Source organism: Heterocephalus glaber, unplaced genomic scaffold (assembly GCF_053883595.1).
Source record: "Heterocephalus glaber isolate CG9 unplaced genomic scaffold, H.glaber_assembly_v1.0 deba00001497, whole genome shotgun sequence".
Lineage (NCBI taxonomy): Eukaryota > Metazoa > Chordata > Mammalia > Rodentia > Bathyergidae > Heterocephalus > Heterocephalus glaber.
The window spans coordinates 4,901,842-4,925,974 of record NW_028258320.1 but is presented as its reverse complement, the minus strand read 5'-3'; the positions used below and the strand labels follow the sequence as shown (position 1 = coordinate 4,925,974).

The window sequence follows — 24,133 nt, the reverse complement described above, 5'->3', positions numbered from 1 at the left end:
ATATTTGATGCATAAAATATAAAACTCATGTATTGAACCCAAGGTTTCATAAGTATGATTTTTCATATGATGCTCATTTAGAAATCAATGTTAGGTTGAAAATGGTTGGTTAAAAATACTAATTCTACCCCAGCTGGGACAGAAATAGGCCCCATACCCCACAGGGGGCCTGTGGATCAGGCTGGGGACTACTGTCCTGATGACAGGCAGACCCCCTCCTACTCTGATGCCCAGGATTTCCCAAGGCCACAAGCAAGACAAGGACCAGAGATCCCAGCTCCTGTCCCCCTGGGCCCAGGCTGACTTCCCTGTCCTGCATGGTCCAAGCGATGGGCAGGACAGCAGTGACAAAAATGTCCCCCTCTTGTCCCCATCTCAGAAAGGCACTCCCTGACCGGCATTCCACTCCCTTTGGCCCTTTTTGCTTTCCCACCCCTGGGTTTTTATTTACTCCCCTGCCTCCCCCTAGCCCAGCTGAAGCGAAGGCACGAGGCCCAGAAGAAAGGGCATCTTTGAAAAATGGGTCACAGGTGCTCCAGCCCGCATCACCCAGAGGCTCCCCCGCAGCCAGGTGGCTGTAATGGTGGGGGGCACCGATAAACCCGGCCTTGGGCTGCAGATCTCTGAACTGGCTTTGCTGAAAGTAGAGGTGTCCAGGGGTCCAGGACAGCACCCACCTGAGTACGACCCTGACAGAAGACCTAACCTCCCAGCTCCTCTCCGTGTGTTCCATCAGAATGATGCTTCCCCGTGTGCTTCCCACTGGGCTCCGGGCTCCTGAGGCGCACTAGAACTGTCTTCTTTGTCTACTGCACTGTACACAGCAGGTGCTTAATAAATGCTTGTTGCAGGAAGAATACATCAATGCAGATTGCACAGGTGGGCCCCAGGTTCAGGACAGGATGTGCTGCTGCCCCAAAGCTGAGGCTGTGGCTGCAGCTCTGTTGGACTCGACAGAGACCCAGGAAGCCCCAGCTCTAGAAGGGGTTGGGGTGGGGAGTCCTGGAGGTCCCAGGATCCATCCTCCTGCACCCACCCTGGATGCCAGCTCCCGCCCCTCTGCTGCCCCCACACAAAGAGGCGAGCTGAGCCCACGAGCAAGTGGATCCTGTGTAATATTAGGATAACAACAGCGACAGTGACACCAGGCCCCACCCGGGCTTCCCTCCCACCCCGGACAGGAGCCAGGCTCAGCCCGCTGCCCCCACCGCGTCGCCTGGCACCTCTTCCTGCTCCCTGTTCTGCAGCCTGCGCACGATGCCGGTGAGGTCCAGGCTGCGGGTCAGCGTGTCCAGCAGCACCTGGTCCTTCTGGACGCCCTCCAGGAACTCCTCCAACGAGAGCTCCCCTAGGATAGAAATGGGCCGCAGGCCGGGGTCATGCCTGTCGTCCAGGGCCCGGAGTAGGTACAGAGGGCAAGGGGTCCCCAAAGATCAGCTCTGTGGCTGGGGCAGAGGCGGGTGGGGCGGTGACCAGCAGAAGGTCCTGCATGCCCACCGTGACCTTCCACTCCTGCTGACCCCTGCCTGTGCCCCATCACCCCTCACCCTCTGACCCTGCCCTGTGCCCTCAGCCCCGTCCCTCCGCCCTCACCGTCCCCGTTGACGTCGATCTTGGCGAACACGGTGTCCGTGAACTCCTCAGCACTCATGGCCGTGGCGCTCCAGGGGTTGATGGTGCGGATGGCCTGGGAGAGGAGAGCTGAGTGAGGGATGCAGTGGACGCTCTGTCCCCAGTACCAATGGCGAAACTGAGGCCCACAAAGAGAGAACACGCCGCTGGTGAGGACTGCAGCGGTCCCAGACTCCCCATTCCCATCTCATCCCAAAGGTGGCCAGGCCCCGCTGGCCCTCTGCACCTGGAGTTACCCGGATGATCGTGAGCAGCTCATCCCTGTCAATGCAGCCGTTGCCATCTACATCGTAGAGCTTGAAGTACCAGCGTAGCTTCTGCTCCACCTTCCCCTTGAGGACCAGGCTGAGCGCAGCCACGTACTCCATGAAGTCGATGTAGCCATCCTGGGGGGAGGGGCCGTGAGTCGGACCACGCCCGCCACAGGCCACTCCCATAACACCCAGGCACGCCCACCCAGCCAGTCCATCAGCCGGACCAAGCCCATTTCACCAGGGCCACGCCCACAAGTCCGAGCCACCCCTCAGTCATAGTATCCACCGGCCCTCCAGGGGCACGCCCATCCACCCGGGTCACGGCCTTGGGCTCCGCCCATCTGAGCCCCAGTACCCCAAGAGATCCTCATGGGAGGCTAGGATTCCCTGGAGACTGGCCTGGGAGGCCACCTCTGTCCCTGCGCTCCTCTCCCCCTTGGTGCCACCCCTACCTATCCTCCTGGATGTCCCGCATAGCTCGGCCCCCTGTAGCCTAGGCTCCCAATCAAATCCAGTAAAGCACCCCTGGGGCGTGTGAGCGGTGGACGCAGTCCCTTCACAGACTTTTCGGGTTTAGCTGTCATGGCTGCTTCCCTGTCCTCTGCGCACCAGCCCTTCTCTTTAGGGACAGCACCCGTGTTCGGAGGAGCGCTGGCCGGACTGGGAGGGCCAGGAGGCTGATGTGGAGCAGGGAGTAGCTGACTCTTTCCTCTGCTTGGCCTGCACCGAGCCCTGCTTCAAGCTGTGACTGGCTGTGAGGTCCAGAGCCAAAGGAGCTACGTGCCCTGTCCTGGTAGGGAGTGTTGGGTTACAGTTTGAATCCTGGCTCCAGCCCTCAGAGCTGTAGGATCTGGGATAAAAGACTCTTTATGTCCTCAATTCCCTCATCTGCAATGGGTATAATGGTCCCTGCTTCTGTGGGATTGTTGGGGATGAAAGGGTTCATGTATATAAAGCACTCACAACCAAGACTCTGAAACCAGGAGGTCACCAAGAGGCCAATTTGGAGCCCACATAAAGGACTCTTGGGCAAGCAGCACTGCCTGCGGAACAGCCAGCCTGGGGCCTGGTGCAGTACTGAGCTCCCCATCACTGCAAGTGCACAAGCAGAGGCTGGCAGGGAGGTGGCAGAGCCAGGGCAGGACGGTCTCTGAGATCCCCTGGTCCAGGTCCCAGTGGGCACACCTGTGTGGTCTTCCCATGGTCAGGGGCTTCCAAAAAGGTTGGAAAGCAGGAAAACTGCCAAGGAGTGTCCCCTTGGCCAGGGGGTGGGGAAGGGTGCTTTTGCCTGTCTTTTTTATCTTCCTACAACACACTGTATTAGTTTTGTAACTAAAAAATAATGATTATGGGCCAGGGGTTTAGCTCAGTGGTTCTGCTGCCTGCCACACAAGTGCAAGGTCCCAAGTTCAATCCCCGGTATCAAAAAAAAAAAAAAGATTATGAAAGGACAGTGGCAAAATTAAGGGGGTTTCCACCCAAAAGACCTAACCCACCTTTCAGGGGAGGAGCAACCTTGGCCCATCACGCAGCCTCCAGGAGCCTCTGTGCTCTCAGCGCTGAGGCAGGGATCACAGTGTGGTTTGGACTCAGTGACAGTCCCAAAGAGCTCATGTACTTTAGTGCTCCCGGGCATTTCCTGTGCTGAGCCCTGGACAACCTGTACTCAGATTCGAGCTGCTGGGGCTGCCTTCAAACCTCCCAGTCTTAGCTCTGCAGTGCCCAGGGCTGAATCCACCTCCTGCCCAGTCTCTAAACTGCTCTGTGCTGATGCCAGCGAATCAAAGCTGTGTCATTACACGGGGTGTCACAAGCATGCTCTGCTTTTTAATAACTGTGTAGTTAGGAGCTGGAGCCAGGCGTGGTGGTGTAAAAACAAACAAAAAAGCCCCTGCCCTTGTAGAGCTCATATCCCTCCAGGGGAAGATAATGATGACAGAGGTTAAATGTCACTTAAAATCTGGTCTCAAACTTGGTATGGTGGCACACATTTTTAATCCCAGCACTGGGGAGGCTGAGGCAGAAAGATCACCACAGGCCCGAGCCCAGCCTGGGCTATATAGTGAGTTCAAGGCCAGCTTGAACTACACATCGATATTCTGTCTCAACCCCAAAAAATTTTTTAAAAAGAAAATATAGTATCAGAAGATGAGAAGTTCCAGGGGTCGGAGAGCAGGAAATGTAGAGGCAGGGGCCAGGACTACTTGTTGTTGTTGTTGTTGTTGTTGTTGTTGTTTGTGATACTAGGGAATCTACACTGAGCTAGATCCCCATCCCTTTTATTTATTTATTTTTTGGGGGGGTCAGTCTCACTAAGTTGCCCAGGCTGGCTTTGAACTTTTGATCTTCCTGCCTCAGCCTCCTGAGTAGCTAGGATTAAAGGTGTATGGTCCCCTGGAGGGCACTGGGGTCCAGTGTGGTGACACCACCCCTCCTGGTCTCTGCCCTGCTCTGCATCCCCCCCAGAAAAGCCCTGGGGACCTGGATGCTGCCCTTGAAATTAGGACTCCAAGCCTCCAAGCCTGTAATCTGCTTTGGCCCCTAAACCCCACATATTAGGGAGTTTTAAATAGCTATGTGGCCCTAGCTGTCCCCAAGGCCCCACCCACAGTGGAGCTGGACCCCTCCCAGGAACCACTTGATGTCACCTTCCAGGTTTGGGGACAGCAGGGTGGGAACTGGGCTTGTGGTGCTGGATTTTTACCACAGTATCAGCTCAAATTGCTCCAGATAAATGGAAGATTGATTACTGAAAACCAGCATCTTAATGCACCATCTTAATGCACTGTGGCTAAGAAGGGAGACGGGGCTCAAACTCCCCTGTCCCAGTCTCCTCCAGCTCCTCAGGAGGACACCCAACATGGCTGGGGTCATACATGGCCTTCAGACTCACGTGTGGAGAGGAGCTGGGGTTCCGGGGCTTGGATTTGGGGTGTCCTGGTCCTCAGTGACCAGGCGCCCCTGCCCGTCCCCCGTCCTAGCCTCCACAGTGTCATGGTTGACCCAGTTAACTGAGGTAAGCTGGCCCTGCCCAGGCCAGCCCAGCGCTGCTCTCTGCCCTCCTCCCTCGCCCTCATGATCTGCCCAGGCCTTTGCACAGCACCAGGTGCTCAGTGACACCCTCGGAAGCACTGTGCTTGTTTCAGAGAGACCGAGACACATGCCATGTGGAAGAGGCAGAGAAGCCCCCTGAATTTGGCCTCCAAACTATCTACTTTGTGGGCCCCTCTGTCTCCCCCAGAAGCAAGGGCAGGGACAGGGTCTGATTCACTTCTGAGTGGAGTAGTTGCTCCACAAACATTGGATAAATGAAATCCCTGCCATCAAAAGTCTGTCTCCTAGCCAGGTGTGGTGGTGCATGCCTGTAATCCCAGAAGTCTGGGAGGCTGAGGCAGGAGGATTTCGAGTTCCAGCCCAGCCTGGGCATCTTAAGGACTTAGTGAAACCCAGTCTCAAATAAAAATTTAAAAGTGCTGGGGGTGTAGCTCAATGTGAAGGCCTTGGGTTCAATCCAGGGAGATTTGGCTTCCAAATCACTATAAACAGAGCTGCTCTTGCAGGGATGCTTCTGTCCCTGCCACCCTTCCTCACCCCCAGGCCGCGCCCCTGCCCACCTTGTTGAAGTCAAAGGTATCGAACATCTGCTCCACATACTGGCTGGCCGAGGGGCTCAGGTTCTTGAGGCCGAAGAACTGGCGGAACTCATAGAGGGTGAGCTGGCCCGAGGGGCACTCGGTCATGAACTTCTTATACCACTGGTGACACTCAGTGCTGCTCAGCTCCTCCACCGACTTGCCCTCCACCACGTTGCCCATGGCCCGGCCTCGGGAGGCTGGCTGGGACCCAGGGCTGCCTCTGTCACAGCCTCGAGGCCTCCAGGTCTGTGCTCCGAGGATGGATGGAGTGGCTGGCTGGAGGAGAGAGGTGGCCCGTGCCCGAGTCAGGCCAGTATTAAAAGTCTTCACTAGGGCCGGGGATTTAGCTCAGTGTTTCGCCACCTGCTACTCAAGCGCAAAGACCTGAGTTCAATCCCCGGTACCAAAAAAAAAGTCTCCACTAAACCCTGGCAGCAGGGCCTGCACCCAGAGCAGCAGCTCCCCAGATTACAGCCTTGAGCTGGGGGAGAAGAGGCTTTCCCTGTCCAGCTGGCGATCTCCTAATCCCGCTTAGCACCCATGGGTGGCGGCCAGCACCTGCTATGATCCTGTGGCCTCTGCACCCTGCTCATCCTGTTCTGTAGGTTCGCAATGTTTCTGATCCTGCCCCAGACAGAGAAGAGAGACCTGGTTACAGCCAGGAATGGTGGCCCGTGCTTGCAATCCCAGCACTTAGGAAGCTGAGGCAGGAGGATCACTTCGAGTTCAAGGCCAGCCTGAACTACATAGAGAGACGCTGTCTCAAAAAAACAAAAAACAAACAACAACAACTATATATATATATATATATATATATTGGTTACCCAGGAACATACATAGCTCACATAATCAAACAGGAGTTATTTTTGAAAAAGAAACCACACAGGACTGTCTCACCTGTAATCTCCTGGGGGTGGATTTAGGGTCACAGGGTGGGGAGCTGGGATACACGTTGGAGGACTGCTCAGGCCCAGCTGTGCCCTACATCCTACAGAGCTCTCTCAGGTCCCAGATGTGGAGGTGAAGGGGTCTGAGGGCGGTGGCTCCTCCATTCCCCTCTGGTTACCCTGGGAAGCCCCCCATCGCTCCCCCTCCCCACAGCTTCACTGGGTACAAGCTGCATTATTTCTGGGTGCTGTAAAACCAGTGACCCTCGCTCAGCCACTTAGACATTGACACCACTTCACGGCTTCTGTGGCCAGAGACTCCTATGCCTGCCACCATGGTGTCACCTGAGCCACGTTTCTGTCTGGACATTTGGCCAGGGGAGAAAACGCTCCCCGCTCCTTGAGGCAGATGGCAGAACCCCTTCCTGTGGCATGTGACCAGGGCCCTGGCTCATCACCGGGAGGACACGTACAGGTCCCAGGGCTGTGGCCTCCACAGGCCTCTGTGGTCTTACAGCTTGGGTGTTTCCATGTGCCTTCTCAGTCCATCAAGTCAGCCAAGAGTGTCCTTAATTGGCCAAGAGAATCTCACAGGACATCACCAACCCAAGCTGGGCATGGTGGCACATACATGTGATCCCAGCACTCTGGAAGGCTGAGGCAGGAGGATTGCAAGTTAAAGCCCAGTCTGGGCAACTTAGTAAAACCCTATTTCAAAATAAAAAATGAGAAAAGGGCTAGGTACCTGGCTCAGGATGAAGGAGTACTGGAGAGAGAGAGAGGGAGAGGGAGAGAGGGAGAGATCACTTGGCTGAAGGTGGCGTGAGCCCCATAGGAGTGCCAGAGGGAATGTGTGGAAGAAGCCCGAAGGAGGACTGTGGTCTCCCATGAGGCCATGCAGAGAGTCTCCCCAGCCCTGTGAGTGGGGCTCATCCTTTCTACATGAGATAAAAGAATTGGGGCAGTGGAGCCAGGGATTTAGCTCAGTGGCGCCATGACTGCCTGGCAAACACAGTCCTGAGTTTGATCCCTGGTACCAGAAAGAAAAAAAAAAAGCATTGGGGCAGAAAAAGGACCCCCTGACCCCCCCGGGTTCACCTAACTTGTAGGTGTTGGCACCAAAGCTGTGGCTCCTGAGGAGGGGTTGGCGGGGGATGGGACTCCCGAGACCCCAGGTCAGCGGGGCTGGGCTCCACCCGGAGGCCTCGGGCACCCATGGAAGGCAGAAGAGGATCCCACAGAGGATCCGGCGGGAGGACCCTGCAGCCTACCTGTATGCCGGGCTTCGGGGTCCCCTCCCAGGGTGGATGCCAGACTGGAAGGTCCACCGAGGGGGGAGGACCTAGGGGAGGGAGTGGGTGTGGCAGGTAGAAGGCAGGGAGGGGACAGGAGGGCCACAATCGGGGTCTGACTCCCTCTCCAGGGCTACTGGCTGTTCCGTCACTCTCAGAGACACCACAGGGCCCTGGCAGGCTCTTTATCCTCCTGGGCCCCAACCCAACCCTGTCCCCCTAGAGGGGGACCCCTGCTGGCTCCTTAGAACAAACCCAGTGGCTGTGCTACCGAAGCAGGCCTCCAGGGGGCGTCTGGGGCTAAATAAATTCTTCCTAGTCCAGGCCTCTGCACATAACCTTGCTGTACCACACCGCGGGGCCTCAGTTTACCCACCCACAGTCACTCATTCAGATGCCAGGGCAGAGGAGGACAATGTTTAATCGCCGCTGAGGGGAGAGAGCTCGCTGGGTTCCCCCTCTGGGACAGACCACCGCCTAGGACTGCCACAGGGCCACGTTGGCGGCGGGCACGTCGAAGTGCTTGCGGGTGTGGTCAGTGTCCCTGCGGTACAGGTAGCCGCAGGTGGGCTTCTGCAAGGTGTAGAAGGGGTTCAGGGAGTTGGAATACTGGGCCGTGTAGAAGGTGGCCCTGAGCGGGCCCAGAGGCTGCCCCTGGGGACCCACGGCCACGGGCACGTAGGCGGCTGCCAGAGACTGCTCGCGGTTCTGCATCCACACCCGGGCCAGCGACGCGTGTGCAGGCGTCACTTTCTGGCCGGACGGCGTCTTCAACCCAGGGCCGGGTGTGGAGGGGTTCCGAGGAGAGGACAGAGGGGCAACTGGCGCAGGGATCCGGGACTGCAGCTGTGAAGGTCGGAGGCAGTCAAGAGCCCAGAGCCACTGACCCCAGCACGGTCGCCAGCCAGGGGGCTGCAGGTCCCTGCCTGGCCCCAGCTCTGCAGCCCCGGCTGCCCGCGGGGGGCGCTGCCAGCTCGCAGAGGGGCCGCGAGTCTTCAGGGCCTCCCCTCATTCCCGGAACCGGCCTGGGGGGGCCACTACTGGGGACTGAACCCCGGGCCTTCCCACTAAGCTACATCCTCAGCCTTTTAAAAAAATTTTATTTTGAGATAGATCTCATCATTAAGTCGCTAAATTGCCCAGGCTGGGCTGGAATTTGTGATCCTCCTCCCTCAGCCTCCCAGAGGGCTGGGATTACAGGCACCATGGCTGGCTAACCTTTCTGTACAAATGGCTGGATCCTTGTACCCTGTCACCCTAGCTCTGGCCTCCTCCTCGCGCTCATCAGGGACACGGGGTCTCCCGGGGACGCGGCCAGCTCCTGGCTTAGCGCCCTCTCCTTACCCTGGACATGGCAGCCTCGCAGACTGAGGCATTGAGAAAGGAAGTGTGGGCTTCTCCTCACTCGAATTCCAGTCCCAGCGCCTGGCCTCCGCCACCGCCCACCATTCCACTTTAGAACGCCTGTCATTGTGACTGCGCGTCCCTACCTGTCTTGATGGCCACCCCTTTGTGGGGCCCCCATTGCCCCGACATCCCCTGGCGCCCCCTTCTGGACCGACTTGTGAATGGCCTTGTGGTTCACCCCCAGCCCAGCCATCTCCCAGGCACTAGACGTCACTTTTGAGGGACCTGTCCAGCCCTGACAGTGACCACTCACCTGCATGTGGCCAGGCCAGGTCCACTCCATCCCCCAGGTTTCCACTGCAAGGGAAACCCTGTTCCTCTCTGCCCACCCTTGGGGTCACTGCGAGAGCCCCAGCTGCAGAGTTAGGGAAGGGCAGTTCATGCCTCCTTATAAAAGAAAGCCCAGGGGTTCCTGCCCTAGGATAGCTCCTTTGGATTTGATTTGCAAACCATTTGTCCAGTCCAACCTTGCCTAGAGCTTCCCTCTAAGGCAGTCTTTCCTCCTATGGTTCCTGCCCAGGGGCACAAGTTGTGCACTGCACAATCACCACATTCAAGGGCAAACCCAGAACGATGCCTCAGTGATGCCACCATACACAGCCATTTTAATTTGGACAAGAATACTGTGATGTTTGCACAATGAAACTGCCTAGCCGTGCATTTCTTAGAATTTGACATCTGACTGTAGCTGTACACTCCACTTTGCGTTTCAAAATTGTTCTTATGCTTCCAAGCCCAACAGCTGTTTTTCCCCAGTACTGGGGATCTACTCAGAAGGGCTTGCTCTAGCGCTAAGCCACCTGCGCCGGCCTTTTTTGCTTTGAGGTAGGCTTTCTCTATATTGCCCAGGCTGCCTTCGAACTTCCAGTCTCCCTGCTACAGCCTCCTGAGTAGCTGGGACTACGGGTGCGCACCACCATGCCCAGTTCCAAGGGCCTTTCGGATACACACACCTGTCAAAGCGTGCTGGTGTCCCTTCTTCCAGGTCGCCGGTGGAGGGCGACCCTCGAGCTCTCGCGCACGCGCAGTACTAGCACGGGCCTCGGAAACAGCCTGCTGCTGTTTACGGAAGGTTCGGAAACTCAGTGGCACCGGGCCCCGCTGGGGAGGCCGCCGGGGCCCTACAGGGGCCCTGCAGTTTGAGCGTCTGCCCTCTGAGCTGGCCCCACCTCCAGGTCAGGGCCCCTCGGGCGCCCTTAAACCTCTCTGCCTCGGCTGCAAAACGAGAAAACAAGGCTCGGGGCCTGAGCGGCTTGCGGATGGAGGTGGGAGCCGGGAGCACCACTCCGAAGTCGTCACTGGCCTTGCACCGCTCGCAGGGACCTCCAGGGGAAGCAAGTCTGCCTGAGTCCCGCCTCACTAGCGCGGGATCATTGGGCAAACTATAATACCCTGTACCTCAGTTTCCCGATCTAGAATGCGGGACAAACGAGGCTACTCTCCTAGTATTGCTGCTCTATGTAAACTACCTCGACTTAAGCACTCAGTACACTAGCTCTTTGTGGCTGGGCGCGGTGGCACGTGCCTGTGTCCCAGCTAGTTTGGGAGGCTGAGGCAGGAGGATCGCAGGTTTCTGCCCAGTCTAGGCATCTTGTCTGGAAATTAAAATTTTAAGAAGGGCTGGGGATGTAGCTGAGTGGTAGAGCACTTGCCTAGCATGTGCATGGCCCTGGGTTCCATCCTTAGCACCCCACCACTCCCCAAAACACCCCACCTAGCTATTATCCCTTGTGGCCAGTTAGCCCTGGAGAGGAGACCCGATCAGCCTCCCAAAGGCTTCAGGAAGCGCGCTGAGAACGGAGGAGCAGAGGGACCAGAGCTGGATGGCTGTGACCCAGCCTGAGCCCTTCACGAGAGGTCCCAGCCCAGCAGCCACAGCGGCCTCCGTCGCCTTCCTGTGGCCTTGGGCTGCTGGCCCAACCCTGAGATGTCACCCACCTCAAGCATCCTGGAAAGGGCCTTGGTGGTGGTGAGGTGAACTTGTTGGGGGCAGGGGCTCCCTGGGCTCCCAGGCCTCTTGGGAGGGCCCAGGTGAGGGGCGCCTGCAGGGTGAGGCATTGTGATGCCTCCTTACAGCACAGCCCCCTCTCTTGCTGAGGGAACATAGGGTCAGGGCCAGGATGGGAGTTTTGTTTGCTTTTTGTTGTTGTTTCGTTTTGTGGTACCGGGGATCAAACTCAGGACCTTGTGCTTGCAAGGCAGGCAGGGCACCACTGAGCTAAATCCCTGGTGCTGTTTTGTTTTGATTTTGACACAGGGTCTCACTATATAGTTCAGGCTGGCCTCAAACTCAAAGTGATCCTCCTGCCTCAGCCTCCCAAATGCTGGGATTATAGGTGTGTGTCACTACACCCAGCTCTGGGAGGGTCTTTAACTTTGACACTGGCCCCCTCTGCTATCCTAGCCTCCCACACACCCTGAAGATCCCCAAACTGTGGGTGGTGGGGGGGGGATATAGAACCTCCAAACTCTGAGCCCCTCCTAGCTATTCAGGTAACCCCCAAAGCCCTAATATCCCGTGTATCATGTTGTCCTGCCCCAACCAGGCCTCTAACAAGCCACGAGGAATCACTGGGTGTGCACCCCACTGAGGCTTTGTGTGTGGCTTGGTAGTGGCATGGATAGGTGGCCCTGTCCTCAAAGTCCAGCCCCCTATGTCCCAGGGTCCCTAACACTGTACTTGGCAGGCAACTTCCAGGACTGTGACTCAGTCCCACATGTAGCGTGGAAGGACAGGGTGGGAGGGAGCATTGAGAGGAGGGGACCCAGGCAGCCCTGCCACCCTGCCTTGTGCTGCCCCCACTCCACCTGGCCAGGACTACTTTGCTTCCTTCCTGATGCTGCATCAGCAGGACTGCAGGTGACAGTGCTGGAAGCTGAGGTGTGACAGCTGGTGTGGCCACCTGAGCGTAACCCCTAATTTCCAGGAGGCTTGGAGGAGCCGAGCAGGGAGCAGCAGTGGGGATGAGAGTTCTGGGCTGATGGCCAGGAGGCCTGGCGATCTCAGACTGGACCGGTTTGTGTCTGCTCGGAACCACGAGGATGCTGGGCCCTTCCCCTTGGACATCCATGAAGGGGGATCCTGAGCCCCTCGGGCAGGGACCCCTGCCCTGCCAGCCCTGAGGGGTTCTCACCTTTGGACCCACTGAGCTTGGGTTCAAATCCCAGCTCTGAGCCAGGTGTAGTGGTGCAAACCTATGATCCCAGCACTCAGGAGGCTGAGGCAGGAGGATCACTGTGAGTTCAAGGCCAGCCTGAACTGCACAGGGAGACCTTGTCTCAAAACAAAATGAAGCAAAACCCAGCTCTGTTGCATCTCAGCTGTGCTAGTACCCCAAGAACTTAAGCTCTCTGAGTCTGTTTTCCTTCCTTCCTTCCTTCCTTCCTTCCTTCCTTCCTTCCTTCCTTCCTTCTTTCTTTTTTTTTCTCCCCTTCTCTTCCCTTCCCTTCCCTTCCTTCAGGGTCTCACTGTGTAATCCAGGCTGGCCTTGAACTCACTGTGAAGTCTAGGCTGGCCTCAAACTTGTGGTGATCCTCTTGCCTCAGCCTCCCAAGTTCTGGGGTTATAGGTGTGCACCACCACACCCAGCTCTCCGAGTTTCCTTTTTTTTTTTTGGGTACCAGGACCAAAGTAGGGAAGCACCGGAACCACTGAGCTAAATCCCCAGGCCTTTTTTTTTTTTTGCAGTATCAGGAATTGAACTCAAGACCTTTCACTTGCCAGGCAGGTGCAGCACCACTGAGCTACATCCCCAGCCCTCCAGTCTCCATTCTTACTGGCAAAGTGAGGTGACAACAGGCTTTAGCACGAAGGCTCTGGTGATGGCTTCATGGATCAGAGTAGTAACTACGCTGGGAAGGGTCTGTGAGTGATGGGAATGCTATTTCTAAAATCTGGACAATGCTGATTCAGTCCAGCTGCCCGGGAAGCCCCACTTCCTGCTTTATTTCACTGTCCTCAAAGCTCCTGGAAGATAAAGCCTGCAGCTGAAAGCTGGGTGTGGTGGAACATGCACCTGTAATCTCAGTACTCTGAGAGGCTGAAGCATAAATTCAAACCCAGCCTGGGCAATTTAGCAACTGAGTGAGATTCTGTCTCAAAATAAAAAATAAAATAGGGCTGGGGCTCAGGCTCAATGAATTACATCCCTGTACCACACAAAAAAAGAAAAAGAAAGAAAAAAAAAAGAAAAGGAGGCTATGGTCCACACCCAGGGCTCAGGATGAGGTGAGCCAGTTCGACTAGGGGTGACCCGGACACAGGAAGGTCTGCCGCCCCCACCCCTCCCCCATGCGGCCTCTGTCTTCAGCCACATCCCAGCCAGAGGTAGCCGGGCTGGGGCCAGGAGCAGCTTCCGGCCACATGTCCTTCAAAGGGGCCTCGGTGACAGCTTCTCGCTGTGTTGCCAAAGCTGGCCTTGAACTCCTGGGCTCAAGTGACCCTCCTGCCTCAGCCTTCTGTGTAGTGCATAACACTGTGCTTGAAATAGGCCATACTCTTAAAATTTTTTGGTTTTGTTTTTGTTGTTACTGGAAATTGAGCCCAGGACCTTTGCAGTGAGCTATATCCTAGTCCTTTAAAAAAAAAACCAAAAAAAATGTTTTGAGACAGGTTTTTGCTAAATCTAAATTGCCCAGGCTGGTCTCAAACTTGCAATCCTCCTGCCTCAGCCTCCCTGAGTGGCTGGAATTCTAGGTGTGCATGCCACACCCAGCTCAGATTTTTTGTTTTTGCTTTTGGAATATAACAATCTTTTTTTTTAAATGTATGCAAGTACTGCTTTACAATGTGGGTGGTGTCTCAAAACGGGCTGTTTGGTTTTGGAGCCAAGGTGACTTAGGCACCTGCCCGGCTGTCTCCTGGTGCCTGGATTTTTCCTCCCCAAGTCCTTGGTGGGACCCTGCTGGTCTCCTGAAGCCTCTGGCAGCTTGGCTGAGGTTCAGCACCACCAGAATCAGGCCAGGGAGGGCAGGGAGCTCCAGGGCCAGGCACCACCTGCACCAGCTCCTCTGAGGGCCGCTAACCTTGTCCAGCATCCCAGCCTGCAAGGTGAGGCTCAGGGTAGAGATACTGTGGCCAAGGTCATCCCCTTGGGAACCAGCAGAGCCAGGATTCAGGCCCATAATCTCACTGGTAACAAATACCTATAATCCCAGCACTTGGGAGGCTGAGGCAGGAGGATTTCGGTGAGTTCAAGGCCAGCCTGGACTACATAGCAAGACCCTGTCTCAAAAAACCAAAACAAAGAAACAGAGCTGGTGGATAAAGAGGAAAATGCAGTGTTTCCAGGGCCCTACACACACCAGTCCCCAGCCAGGCCCACCTCAAATGTGCTGCCCTCAAGCCCTGATAAGTGAGAACCTCGAGCCTTCTCAGCACAGCAGCACCCCCACATCCAACTTCCCCACAGCCTGTGAGCCCACACAGCCCAGAGGGACAGTGCGGTGAACACTGGCCCCCCTGCCTGCTGGGTGAGGTGCCGGAAGCAGCGTCCTCTGAATGGTGGGGTCACAGGCTCTGGCTTATGTTCCCCGACAGCCAGCTGCACAGGCCCGGGTGGGGACTGCAGAGGCCTGGCTCCCGGCTCCGCAGGAGGAGGAACAGCGGGCTGACCCAGCCAGACCTGCCCACATTCCGGAACTGACCGGGGCTTGGGCCCTGAGTCACCTCGGAGCAGGACATAATTACAGGCCCTCTGTTATTTGGCTGTTTCCTTTCCCGGAGGAGCAGGCGTGATTAGGTGACAGGTCGGGACTGGGCAGTGCCGGCTCTGACTCTCGGGGCCCTGATGCTATCCTGGAGACAGGTCCCCCAAAGCTGCCTCATTGGCAGAAGGAAACTGGAGGGGTCCATGGGACCACTCCCCACTGAACCCACCCCTCCTGGAGACCCCTGGGCCGGATGCTTTGCACTCTTTATCTTTTTTTTGGGGGGGGGTCTTTTACATAAGGTCTTGCTATGTAGTCTGGGCTTGAATGCACAACAATCCTCCTGCCTCAGCCTCCATTATTTTATTAAATCTTCCTAACAAGCCAGGAGCCCAGGAGCAGTTGCTGGTAGGCTTCCTGTGCTGCATACAGATAAAGGCACTCTGACTATTCTCTCTGCATGCCTCGCATTCCCGGGCCCTCCTGTGTCCCCAGACAATGTTCCCACACTAACAGACTGCCCTCTCTGATTCCAGTATGGGCAACAAGTCCTGGCCCCTTCCTTTCCTGCTGGATCAATCAATCAGCTGATTAACCGATCAATTAAGAGGCTTCCCTTTGCTCCCAGCCTTTCCCCTGCCCACTTGTCTTCCCTCCAGCTGTCAGGTGACATACTTGACACACACTCCTCTTGGACCTCTCTAGGCAGCAGGGGCCTATGCCAAACTCTCCTGCCTGCTTCTTTCTTTCTTTTTTTTTTTTTTGGTACCGGGGAATCGAACTCAGGACCTTGTGCTTGTGAGGCAGGTGCAGTGCCACTGAGCTAAATCCTCAGCCCTTATTTCTTTCATTTTAAAATAAGAAATAAATTTACATGATTTGAAACTTTAAAAGGGTGTGGTGGCACATGCCTGTACTCCTAGCACCCTGGGAGGCTGAGGCAGGAGGATCCCAAGTTCAAATTAGTGACTTTAGGACTAAGTGAGATGCTGTGTCTAAATTTCAAGGGGGAGGGGTGGCCCAGTCAGTGCAAAGGCCCTGGGTCCAATCCTCAGTGCCAAAAAAATCATTATGCTCTCCCCCTTCTCTCCCATCACCACTTTTATTAACTTTTTGGTATGTGTCTTTCATACTAAAATAAGTAAGGCCACACTTACCGTGCCCGGCCTCCCACCCAGAACTCAGGTGCCACATCACACGGGTTGGGTCGCTGCTTATCAGTTCATTTGGAGAGAGCTGGAAGCCAGCGGGTGAGTTCCTGCTCAGAGTGCTCATCATGAGGATACCATTATCTGTGTCACCAGTCGCCCCCCCCTGACATCTGGGGGCTCCAGGATGGGGGGCTCACAGCTGTCTCCGATGTCTGGGGAGCACAGGTGTTTTTTAAATGCCACCCCCTTTCTGTTCCGGTGTCCCATCCCACTCAGGACCTTGGAAACAAACCTCCCAGCCCCAAGCCCTGAGGCCTTGGCTCAGCTTGGCCCTGGAAGCTGAAGCTAGAAGAGGGACTTGTCAGAAACGTCAAGGAAAAACAGGGGACGGTAAACTGAAAGATTAAAGTGACAGGAGACAAGCTGACTTGGACTGTGGATGGGAGAAAAACTAAAATGACATTTCAGATGATAATGGAAAATTTCAAAAATATGGAGCGAATATTAGATGATAATTGTATATTGCTCTTAGATTTTTTTCCCCACACTGGGGATTAAATCCAGGGCCTTTGATCCTCGGGCCATCACACACACCCCCTTTTTTTTAGACAAGGTCTTGCTAAATCACTAAGTTGTTTAGGCTGGGCTGGAAATCCAGGTCCTCCTGCCTCAGCCTCCCAGAGTGTGGGACCTGGCTTGGCCACCATGGCCTCTGCAGAGGACCAGGATTGTCCTCCTGGAGTCCCACTGGGGCCCTAGGTGAGCTCTCCCCACGTATGGCTTTAAAACATTATATTCATAGCAGAATTTTTGACTTTTTTTTTTTTTTTTTTGGTACAGGGGATCGAACTCGGGACCTTGTGCTTGTGAGGCAGGTGCCAGAACCACTGAGCTAAATCCCCGGCCCCATAGTAGAATTTTTGATGTCCACAAAACGCCAAGAGTGAGTCACCCTGCGTCCTCTCAGGCCTGTCAGGGAGTGAGCGTACCCCTTTGTCAGCACCTTGCTGTTTTATTGCTTCTCCCTGCTTTCTTTTTCTCTTACGGGCATTTTCTCATGGCAGCTTTTTTTTTTCTTTTTTTTTTTTTGTGCTGGGTGTTGAACCCAGCACCTTCATACTGAACTCCATCCCCAACCTTATTTATTTATTTTTGAGCCAGGGTCTCTCTGTGTAGTTCAGGCTGGCCCCGAACTCAAAGCAACTGCCCTGTCTCAGCCTCCCGGAGTGCTGCGGCTACAGGCGTGCGCGGCCACACAGACCAGCCTGGTCTTGAACCCCCCGAGGGAGGGGAGTCCTCAACCTGCGCCGCGCGCTGGGGGAGGGGCGGCCTTCCCCCAGGCAGGGCTGGGCGAGGTCTCGGCCGGCCACAAAGGGCTCCTGTGGAAGGGGCTGGAAGGAATGCGGCCCGAGGAGTCGGGCGCGGGGCGGGGCGGGGCCGGCGCCGCCTCTTACCTGGCCAGGTGGCTCGCATTTCCCGGGAGTGCGGGCGGGCGGGTGGCACGGGGACATGGCCGGATAGAGTGGAGGCCCGGCGGCCGGCGGCAGCATGAAGAAGAGCCCGGCGGTGCAGGGCACCCTCAGCAAGCTCTTCGGGAAGAAGCACGCCAGCCCCACCTCCACGTCTCTCTATGCCACCAACCCGCCCTGGATCTTCACCCAGGAGGCCCCCGACGAGGGGACCCGGCACTTCGGTGAGCACGGCTGGGAGGGCGGGGAAGGCAGGGCACGACCCTGCGCGGCTGGGGACTGCGCCCGCGGCCTGGCCTCCCCGAGGTGCTCACTGGCCCTGCTGGCCTGGCGGCCCTGCCGTTTGCTGCCAGACGTCGCTGCTCCCCCAGCCCCGCCGCCTGTGTCCGCGTTTCCCGGACTCAAAGCAGCGCCCAGGTCTATCGAGGGCCGGGGCACCCGGCTCCCCGACCTGCGTGTCCCGGGGCAGAGGCACAGGCTGCTGCCCGGCGCCCACACCTTTGGCTCTGTACTGGCCAGGCCTGGGCAGAGTCACCAGGAGCCGCTGCAGGCGGGTTCCAGCCTGCAGTGACACCGAGCCTCGAGCCCGGGTCCACCCGAGCCCCAGGTTGTTTGTGAGCTCAGCTGAGGGGCTGGAGGTGGGACAGCGGCCAAGGCGGCCCCTCTTCAGCCCAGCTGCCGCGGGACCCTGAACCAGGCGAGCGCCCCGGCAGGCTTCTGAGAGCGCGTCGGCCCTGCGGGGTCTGCCTGGGGTCACCAGGTGCCTGTGTATTTCTGCAGTCGCCCTCTGTAAGGGGGTGGGGACGGGAATTCACTTCTGTGCGTGGCTGGTGGCTCTGGGGATGGAGTGGTGGGAAAGTGGGGGCACCCATCCGGGCTTTGGCTTGGGATGTTCCAGGCTTGGCCCCTGCTGCCACTCAGTTCCGCACCGGGTCTCGCAGCCAGGTACGGGCTCACTGGAGAGCAAGAAGCAGAGTCCGGCGCCTTCCCAGCCTGTGCCTGAGAGGTTCCGGAACCCAGCATGCAGAGCAGGGCCAGGCGGGCCTGGCGGGGCGGGCAGCGTGTGGGCCTCCAAGCCAGGCCCAGTCACCTCCCGGGGCAGAAGGAAACGTCACAGAGCAAACACCCACGGACTGCCCCTGGGTGCAAGGTCCTACTCTCAGATCTTTGTGTTGTTGATTCAGGAATCTTTATCTAGAGTCAGGCGATATTACTGGAGGTGACCCAGGCTCTGAGGAGTTAGGAGAGGGCTCCACGTTGCACGACTTTAAATGGCCCGGCCAGCACCTTCCCCAGTGCAAAAGGTGTGAGCGAACAATGTCCCAGCCAGCAATGCGGTGCAGTGGGTACTTGTGTTTAAAATAATTTATTACAGTAAAGGACACATTGCCATGAGTCCCCCTCAAATACTCCCCCTCGCTTTGAAAACACTTATCTCAATATTCATTTGTTGTTCTGTGTAGTTTTCATTTGTTTGAGCCGGGATTCTTGTATGTAGTTCAGGCTGGCCTTGAACTCATGTAGCCCAGGTTGGCCTATACTCACGAGTGATCCTCCTGCCTCAGCCTCCCGAGCTCTGGGATTACGGCTATCCCATCATTCTTGCCACTTTCTCAATCAAGTCTGGAAGTCCTTTCTCCTATGTCTTTAGAAGGTGTGATCAAAAATATGGTGAACGTTGCTGCTGAGTGCCATCCAACAGGAAGGCAGGCTCATAAACACTTGATGCTGGCCTCACCCGCCTTACTCAGGGATCTGGCACCAGTCGACTTCTAGCTCTTCCCCAAAGACAAAACGACTGTGAAAGGGAAATCAATTCAGGACTTCGAGGCAGCCACAGCAGCACAACTAGAGACACTCATGAGAGGACTTCCAGAGCTGCTTCAGAAAGTGGCGAGAGTTGTGGAATAAATGTGTTTGGAGTGTGGGGGGTAAATTTTGTAATTTAAGCGTTCACTGTTTTCCCATCATCCCCGTTCAGCTCAGATTTGAGTGGACTTACGGGACTGTGGTCATCACCATGATGCAATCTGAGGACATGTGGTGACCCCAGAGGCCCTTTTGAAGGGCTCAGCCAACCTCTGAACCTTGATAGGGACTCCGCTCTCAGCTGAGTTCCCTCTGGGGGCCAGTGACACAGGGTGACTGGCAGGTGCCTGCCTCAAACTCAGGCTAGGGGGGCCTCCAGCCAGCTTCCCTGGCACCTTGTCTGTTTTCAGTGCCCCAAGTAAGAGAAGAGGGGCCTGTGTGCTGTCACCAGTCCGGCAGGCTGGAGCCCTGGGCACAGCTCGCCAGTCCCCAAGCGAGGCTGGGCCTCAGCTGACTCAGCCGCTGAGCCTGAACACGGATGGGGTGTGGGCACCCGGGCCAGCTGGGTGTTCCCCCAGGAGCTTGGGGTGGGACGGAGAGGACCTGGATCTGGCTGTTCCTTCTGTTCTTGGGGGGTTGTGGTTCGGGTGCCTGAGGCTGGGAAGTCAAGCCGCTCCCTGCCCCCGTCATAGCTGGGAGACTGGGCTGCAGCCTGCCTAGCCCTCCAGGAGAGCCTCATCTCCGGTCCCTCCCCAGCCCCCAGCCCCGCCGCTTCCGCTCCTCTCCACCACGAGGCTGTGGTTTCCGAGGGGTGGGGATCCGGGTTCCCTGGGGCCCTGGAGTCTGACTGTGGGGTGAGATGCCAGCGGGTCTTGGATGGAGGGGTGGATCACACAGGGACATGTAAGGGATCAGCGTACCTGGGAGCCCCGTGCCACGGCCCGTAGCCGTCTCTGCACAGGTTGGCTGATGAAGGTGGTGCCGGGTTTCTTAAAGAATTTCTAGCCAGGCCTGGTGGTGCTCACCTGTAACCTCGTACTTGAGAGGCTGGGGCAGGAGGATCGCCATGAGTTCCAGGCCAGGCTGAGCTATGAAGTGAGTTTGAGGCCAGCCTGAACGAGTGAGACTTTGACTCAGGAAAAACAACAATGAAGGATTTCCTTCCTGTTCATTGCAGTAATTAGAAGACCTCACTGGAAGTAATCGCAACCCTAATTAAGCTTCTTCTCTCCCACAACCCAAACAGGGGTCTTTAAAGGCCACATAATTGGGCTTCAAATACTTGAGAAGGCAGAGATGTGGATCTTTGTGAATCCCTGATAAGGGAGCAGGAGAGGGACTCCTCCTTGCCCCTTCTTAGGCAAGCCCTTGTTGGCTGGGGGACTCTGCCTGCTGCCCTGTTCCTCCCAAGGCAAAGTGTGGCTTCATCACAACCACCTAGGATTTTTTTTTTTAAGACAGGGTCTTGCTATGTAGCCAGTCTGGCCTTGAACTTGTGATCTTCCTGCGTCAGCCTCCCAAGAGCTAGGATTATAGCCATAGGACATCCATCCTGGCTCAAGACAATTCTTTTTTTCTTTTCTTTCTCCTGTCTTGTTTTGCTTTGAGACAGGATCTCACTAGGCAGTTCACTGCGCAGCCCAGGGTGGCCTTGAATTTGTGGCTATCCTACTTCAGCCTCCTGAGTGCTGGGATCCAGGGGTACACCAACACACCCAGCTAGGACACTTCTTTAAAATGCAGATTCCTTAGGCCCCTTCTCAGACCTAGGACTCAGGGCCCAGGCCCTGGGTGTCTATCTTGCTTCGGGGGGGGGGGGGATTCTTTAGTGAACCAGGTTGGAAGTGTAGGGAACATGGTAGTAGCCACTTCAAGAGTCCCTGTCCTCCCGGTGCCCTGATCTCTGGTCTCAGGCCCAGCAAAAGCATGGGAAGCCGTGAGTGCCAGAGCTTTCCAGCCTGCAAGAAGTGGGCCTGTGCTTTTTGGGGGCAAGGAGACTTCTGTTTACTCTCAGGCCCTGGAGGTGTGGTGTGGTCAGCTGTGGTTCAGTACAAAACACACACACACACACACACACACACACACACGCACACAGACGCATATGCACACAGGCCCATTATGTAAGCGCCTCTCTTGCTGTAGTCACCTTCACCCGGCAGACTAGCTCAGGCTACCCTTTCTCTCCCAGACAATACAACAACAGTTATTGTTACCATTTCCTGAACTAGGCCCTAAGGACCACCTAGGGCTCTAGTGGGGAACCTAAGGCACATGTGCCTCAGCAGGCTGTTTGTTAACACTGAAATTTCTAAAAGGTCTTTTCTGTTGAAGAAACAAGATTCCGAAGGCTCAGAAGCATAAAGTGACTCAAAGTCACTGCAGCCAATGGCAGCTCAATATTTTTGTGTCCCCCGAGCTCTGGCCCGTTTTTGGACAGGACTGGGGATGGAAGCCAGCACCTATGCCTGTTAGGCAAGGGCGATGCCACTGAGCTGCACCCCCAGGCCTCTCCTGGGGTCATTTTTTGTGTGTGTAGTTTGTTTGTTTGTTTGTTTTAGACGGAGTCTTGCTGGGTAATCCAGGCTGGCCTTGAACTCCTAGGGACTGTCCTGCCTCAGACTCCAGAATACTAGAGTAACAGGCCTCCATCACCACACCCGACTCTCCTGGGAAGATCAGATTGGCAGGTTGGGCATGAGGCAGCTTGTCCCACTGTTCTGGACACTGAGCAGCCAGCCTAGCTAGGAAGCAGAGGCCCCGTGTGCTGTGCCACCCCCTCCGGTCCCCACTGGAGGTCCTTTCAGCTGCCCTTCCCAAGGCTCCTCCCCTGCTGTCCTCTCCTACCCTGCTTCCTCTGCCCCCAGCCTGGCCACCCCGGCCAACCTTCAGCGTCCGCTCTGCCTTTTGACAAGGGCCTCTGCGCTTGGGTCTGGCCTGCCTGAGCTTGCTGGGACAAACTGGCCTTTGCCAGTCTCATCCTGTGGACCTGCTAATTAGCAAGGAAGGGCCTCATTAAGGTCATTTGTTGGTTTCATTCACACGGGGTCACCCTGCTGCTCCCCTCTGGGCAGGGGCTCCCCCCTTCGTACCTTGCAGCGCCTTCGTGCCTTCGTGTGTCTGTGAGGAGGTAGGAACTGGAGTGAGTCTGTTGGGGGTCCTGAGTTGAGACATGGGACTCCCCAGGCTGAGACCCCACCCTCCCCATACTTGGAATGGATCAGACCTGTGCCGGTGTTGAGGCCCCTGGAGAGGTGGGACTCCCGCCCCAACTCCTCCAGCCCTGCAAAGTGGCGGCAATTATCCCGCTTTACAGGTGGAGAAACCAAGCCTGAAAAAGAGCAACCATTTGCCAGGCACTGCAGACCGGAGTGGGTGTGCACCAAGCTAGAAACCCGAGACACGGGCCGGGGATTTAGCTCAGTGGTTCCGCCGCCTGCCTTGCAAGTGCAAGGTCCTGAGTTTGATCCCCGGTACAAAAAAAAAAGTATGATGTAGAAACCTGAGACCCATCACCTCCCTCTGCAGGTTCAAGCTCCTCCGGACACAGGAGACTGAGGGAAGAGACAGGGTCCCTCCCTGTCTCCTCGCAGTACTGGCAGTGACCACAGGAAATTGGATCCTAGAGTCAGGTTGCTTGAGCAGGAGATATAATCTCTCGCATCCTTGGTTTCCTTATCTGTAAATTAGGAATGAAAAGGCTATTTTCCTGTCAAGTATGGTGGTGCATGCCTGTAATCCCAGCCATGCAGGAGCCTGAGGCAGGAGGATTACAAGTTCAAACCTATTCTGGGCAATGTAGGCAAACTTTGTCTCAAAATAAAGACCTGGGTCTGCCTGTCCCGGAGAGGAGCTGGATCCTAGGCCCAGCCCCTCCCGCTCTGGGCCTCTGTGTCCCCAGTGTAAGGACTCAGAATGATCCTTGTCACCTCCTTCCCCACGGCTGTCACTGTGGGTGCAGGTGTTCACTGTAACTTGTGAGTGGCATAAGCTGATTCAAGCTTGAAGCCCAAACTCTGGGAGGGAGGCAGGGAAGGGGAGGGATAGCAATGAGGACAAGAATGACAATGACAAAAGCCACCCCCGTTGCTAAGCAGTAGTTGCCTGCTAGGCACATTGCTCACATTCTCCGAGGTTTGTCTCATCATCCCCACAGCTGTCCACCCTCAGGGACCACCGTCACGATGACAAAGATGCGGAAGCAGGGTCAGCCACATAGGAGCACTCCCAGGGCATGCGCTAAGTGACAGCACGGGGACCCCAGAGAGCCTGGACCCTGACCCCACCCAGCCTCTCCAGACCCAGGGCAGGGGAACTGGGATCCCCAAGTGGAAACAGGAGATGACGCCCCCTGGTGGGACCCAGGATTATTTTGGAAGCAGATTTTGGGATGTTGGGTGATACTTCTGTCAGCTCTAGTCTTTCAGGGGGTTTGAAGGAAAACTTTCCAGCAGGGCATGAGGAGGGATTTTTAGGAAGTCTGGAGGAGCCCTGTGCTCATCCTGCCCACATGGGGACTTGATGGGGACAGAGTTGGCACTGCTTTACTGTCAGTTTGGGAGATGGATGCAGAGCTAGATCGACTTCTTATCCAGGCCTGTTGACATCAAGGCCTGTTGTGTGGGTTTTGTTTTTGTTTTTTATTTTTGCAGTACTAGAGGTTGAACTCAGGGCCTTTGCATTGAGCTACATCCCCAGAGCTCCCTCCCTCCCAGACCTTTACAAAAAAAATTTTTTTTATTTTTAAATTTTGGCAGTGTCTTGCTAAGTCACTAAGTGCCCAGGCAAGACTTAAGCGTGCCATCCTCCTGCCTCAGCCTCTCAAAGTACCGTACTGGAATTATGGCTTGGAATGCCACCCCCCAGCTTCTAGTGGTCTCTCCACAGGGCTGTGGTCCCCAGGGCTCAGGGTGGGCTCCCAAAGCTTCTCCTAGGCTGCCGTGGCCCTGGA

The 24,133-nt window shown here is 56.2% G+C and overlaps 3 protein-coding genes across 10 annotated transcripts in view; 1 reads left to right on the top strand and 2 right to left on the bottom strand.

Annotated features, from left to right (window-relative positions):
* Positions 1 to 1,097: 1,097 nt before the first annotated feature.
* On the bottom strand, positions 1,098 to 17,548 carry Guca1a (guanylate cyclase activator 1A). 8 transcript variants are annotated; one of them, XM_087184538.1, is made up of 5 exons: positions 17,362 to 17,548; positions 5,501 to 5,797; positions 1,869 to 2,018; positions 1,594 to 1,687; positions 1,098 to 1,348 (listed from the first exon to the last, which is right to left on the bottom strand). In XM_087184538.1, the coding sequence occupies exons 1-5, from the start codon at positions 17,455 to 17,457 to the stop codon at positions 1,191 to 1,193; spliced, it is 795 nt and encodes a 264-aa protein (XP_087040664.1). In that variant the 5' UTR covers positions 17,458 to 17,548; the 3' UTR covers positions 1,098 to 1,190. The 8 variants fall into 8 exon arrangements, with proteins under 8 accessions (XP_087040664.1, XP_021115480.2, XP_021115479.1 ...); XM_021259821.2 differs by lacking the exon at positions 17,362 to 17,548 and adding an exon at positions 11,046 to 11,419; XM_021259820.2 differs by having other exon boundaries at positions 1,105 to 1,348; positions 1,594 to 1,750.
* Positions 8,010 to 9,152, bottom strand: Cimip3 (ciliary microtubule inner protein 3). The gene is made up of 2 exons (XM_087184545.1): positions 9,045 to 9,152; positions 8,010 to 8,546 (listed from the first exon to the last, which is right to left on the bottom strand). Exons 1-2 carry the CDS (start codon positions 9,051 to 9,053, stop codon positions 8,178 to 8,180), a joined length of 378 nt encoding a protein of 125 aa, XP_087040671.1. The 5' UTR covers positions 9,054 to 9,152; the 3' UTR covers positions 8,010 to 8,177.
* The window catches only part of CUNH6orf132 (chromosome unknown C6orf132 homolog), a 25,489-nt gene continuing 18,768 nt past the window's right edge, over positions 17,413 to 24,133 (top strand). The window contains exon 1 of the mRNA XM_004846580.4: positions 17,413 to 17,600. Coding sequence (XP_004846637.2) covers positions 17,456 to 17,600 — 145 coding nt within the window. The 5' untranslated portion in view covers positions 17,413 to 17,455. The remainder of the gene's footprint in view (positions 17,601 to 24,133) is intronic.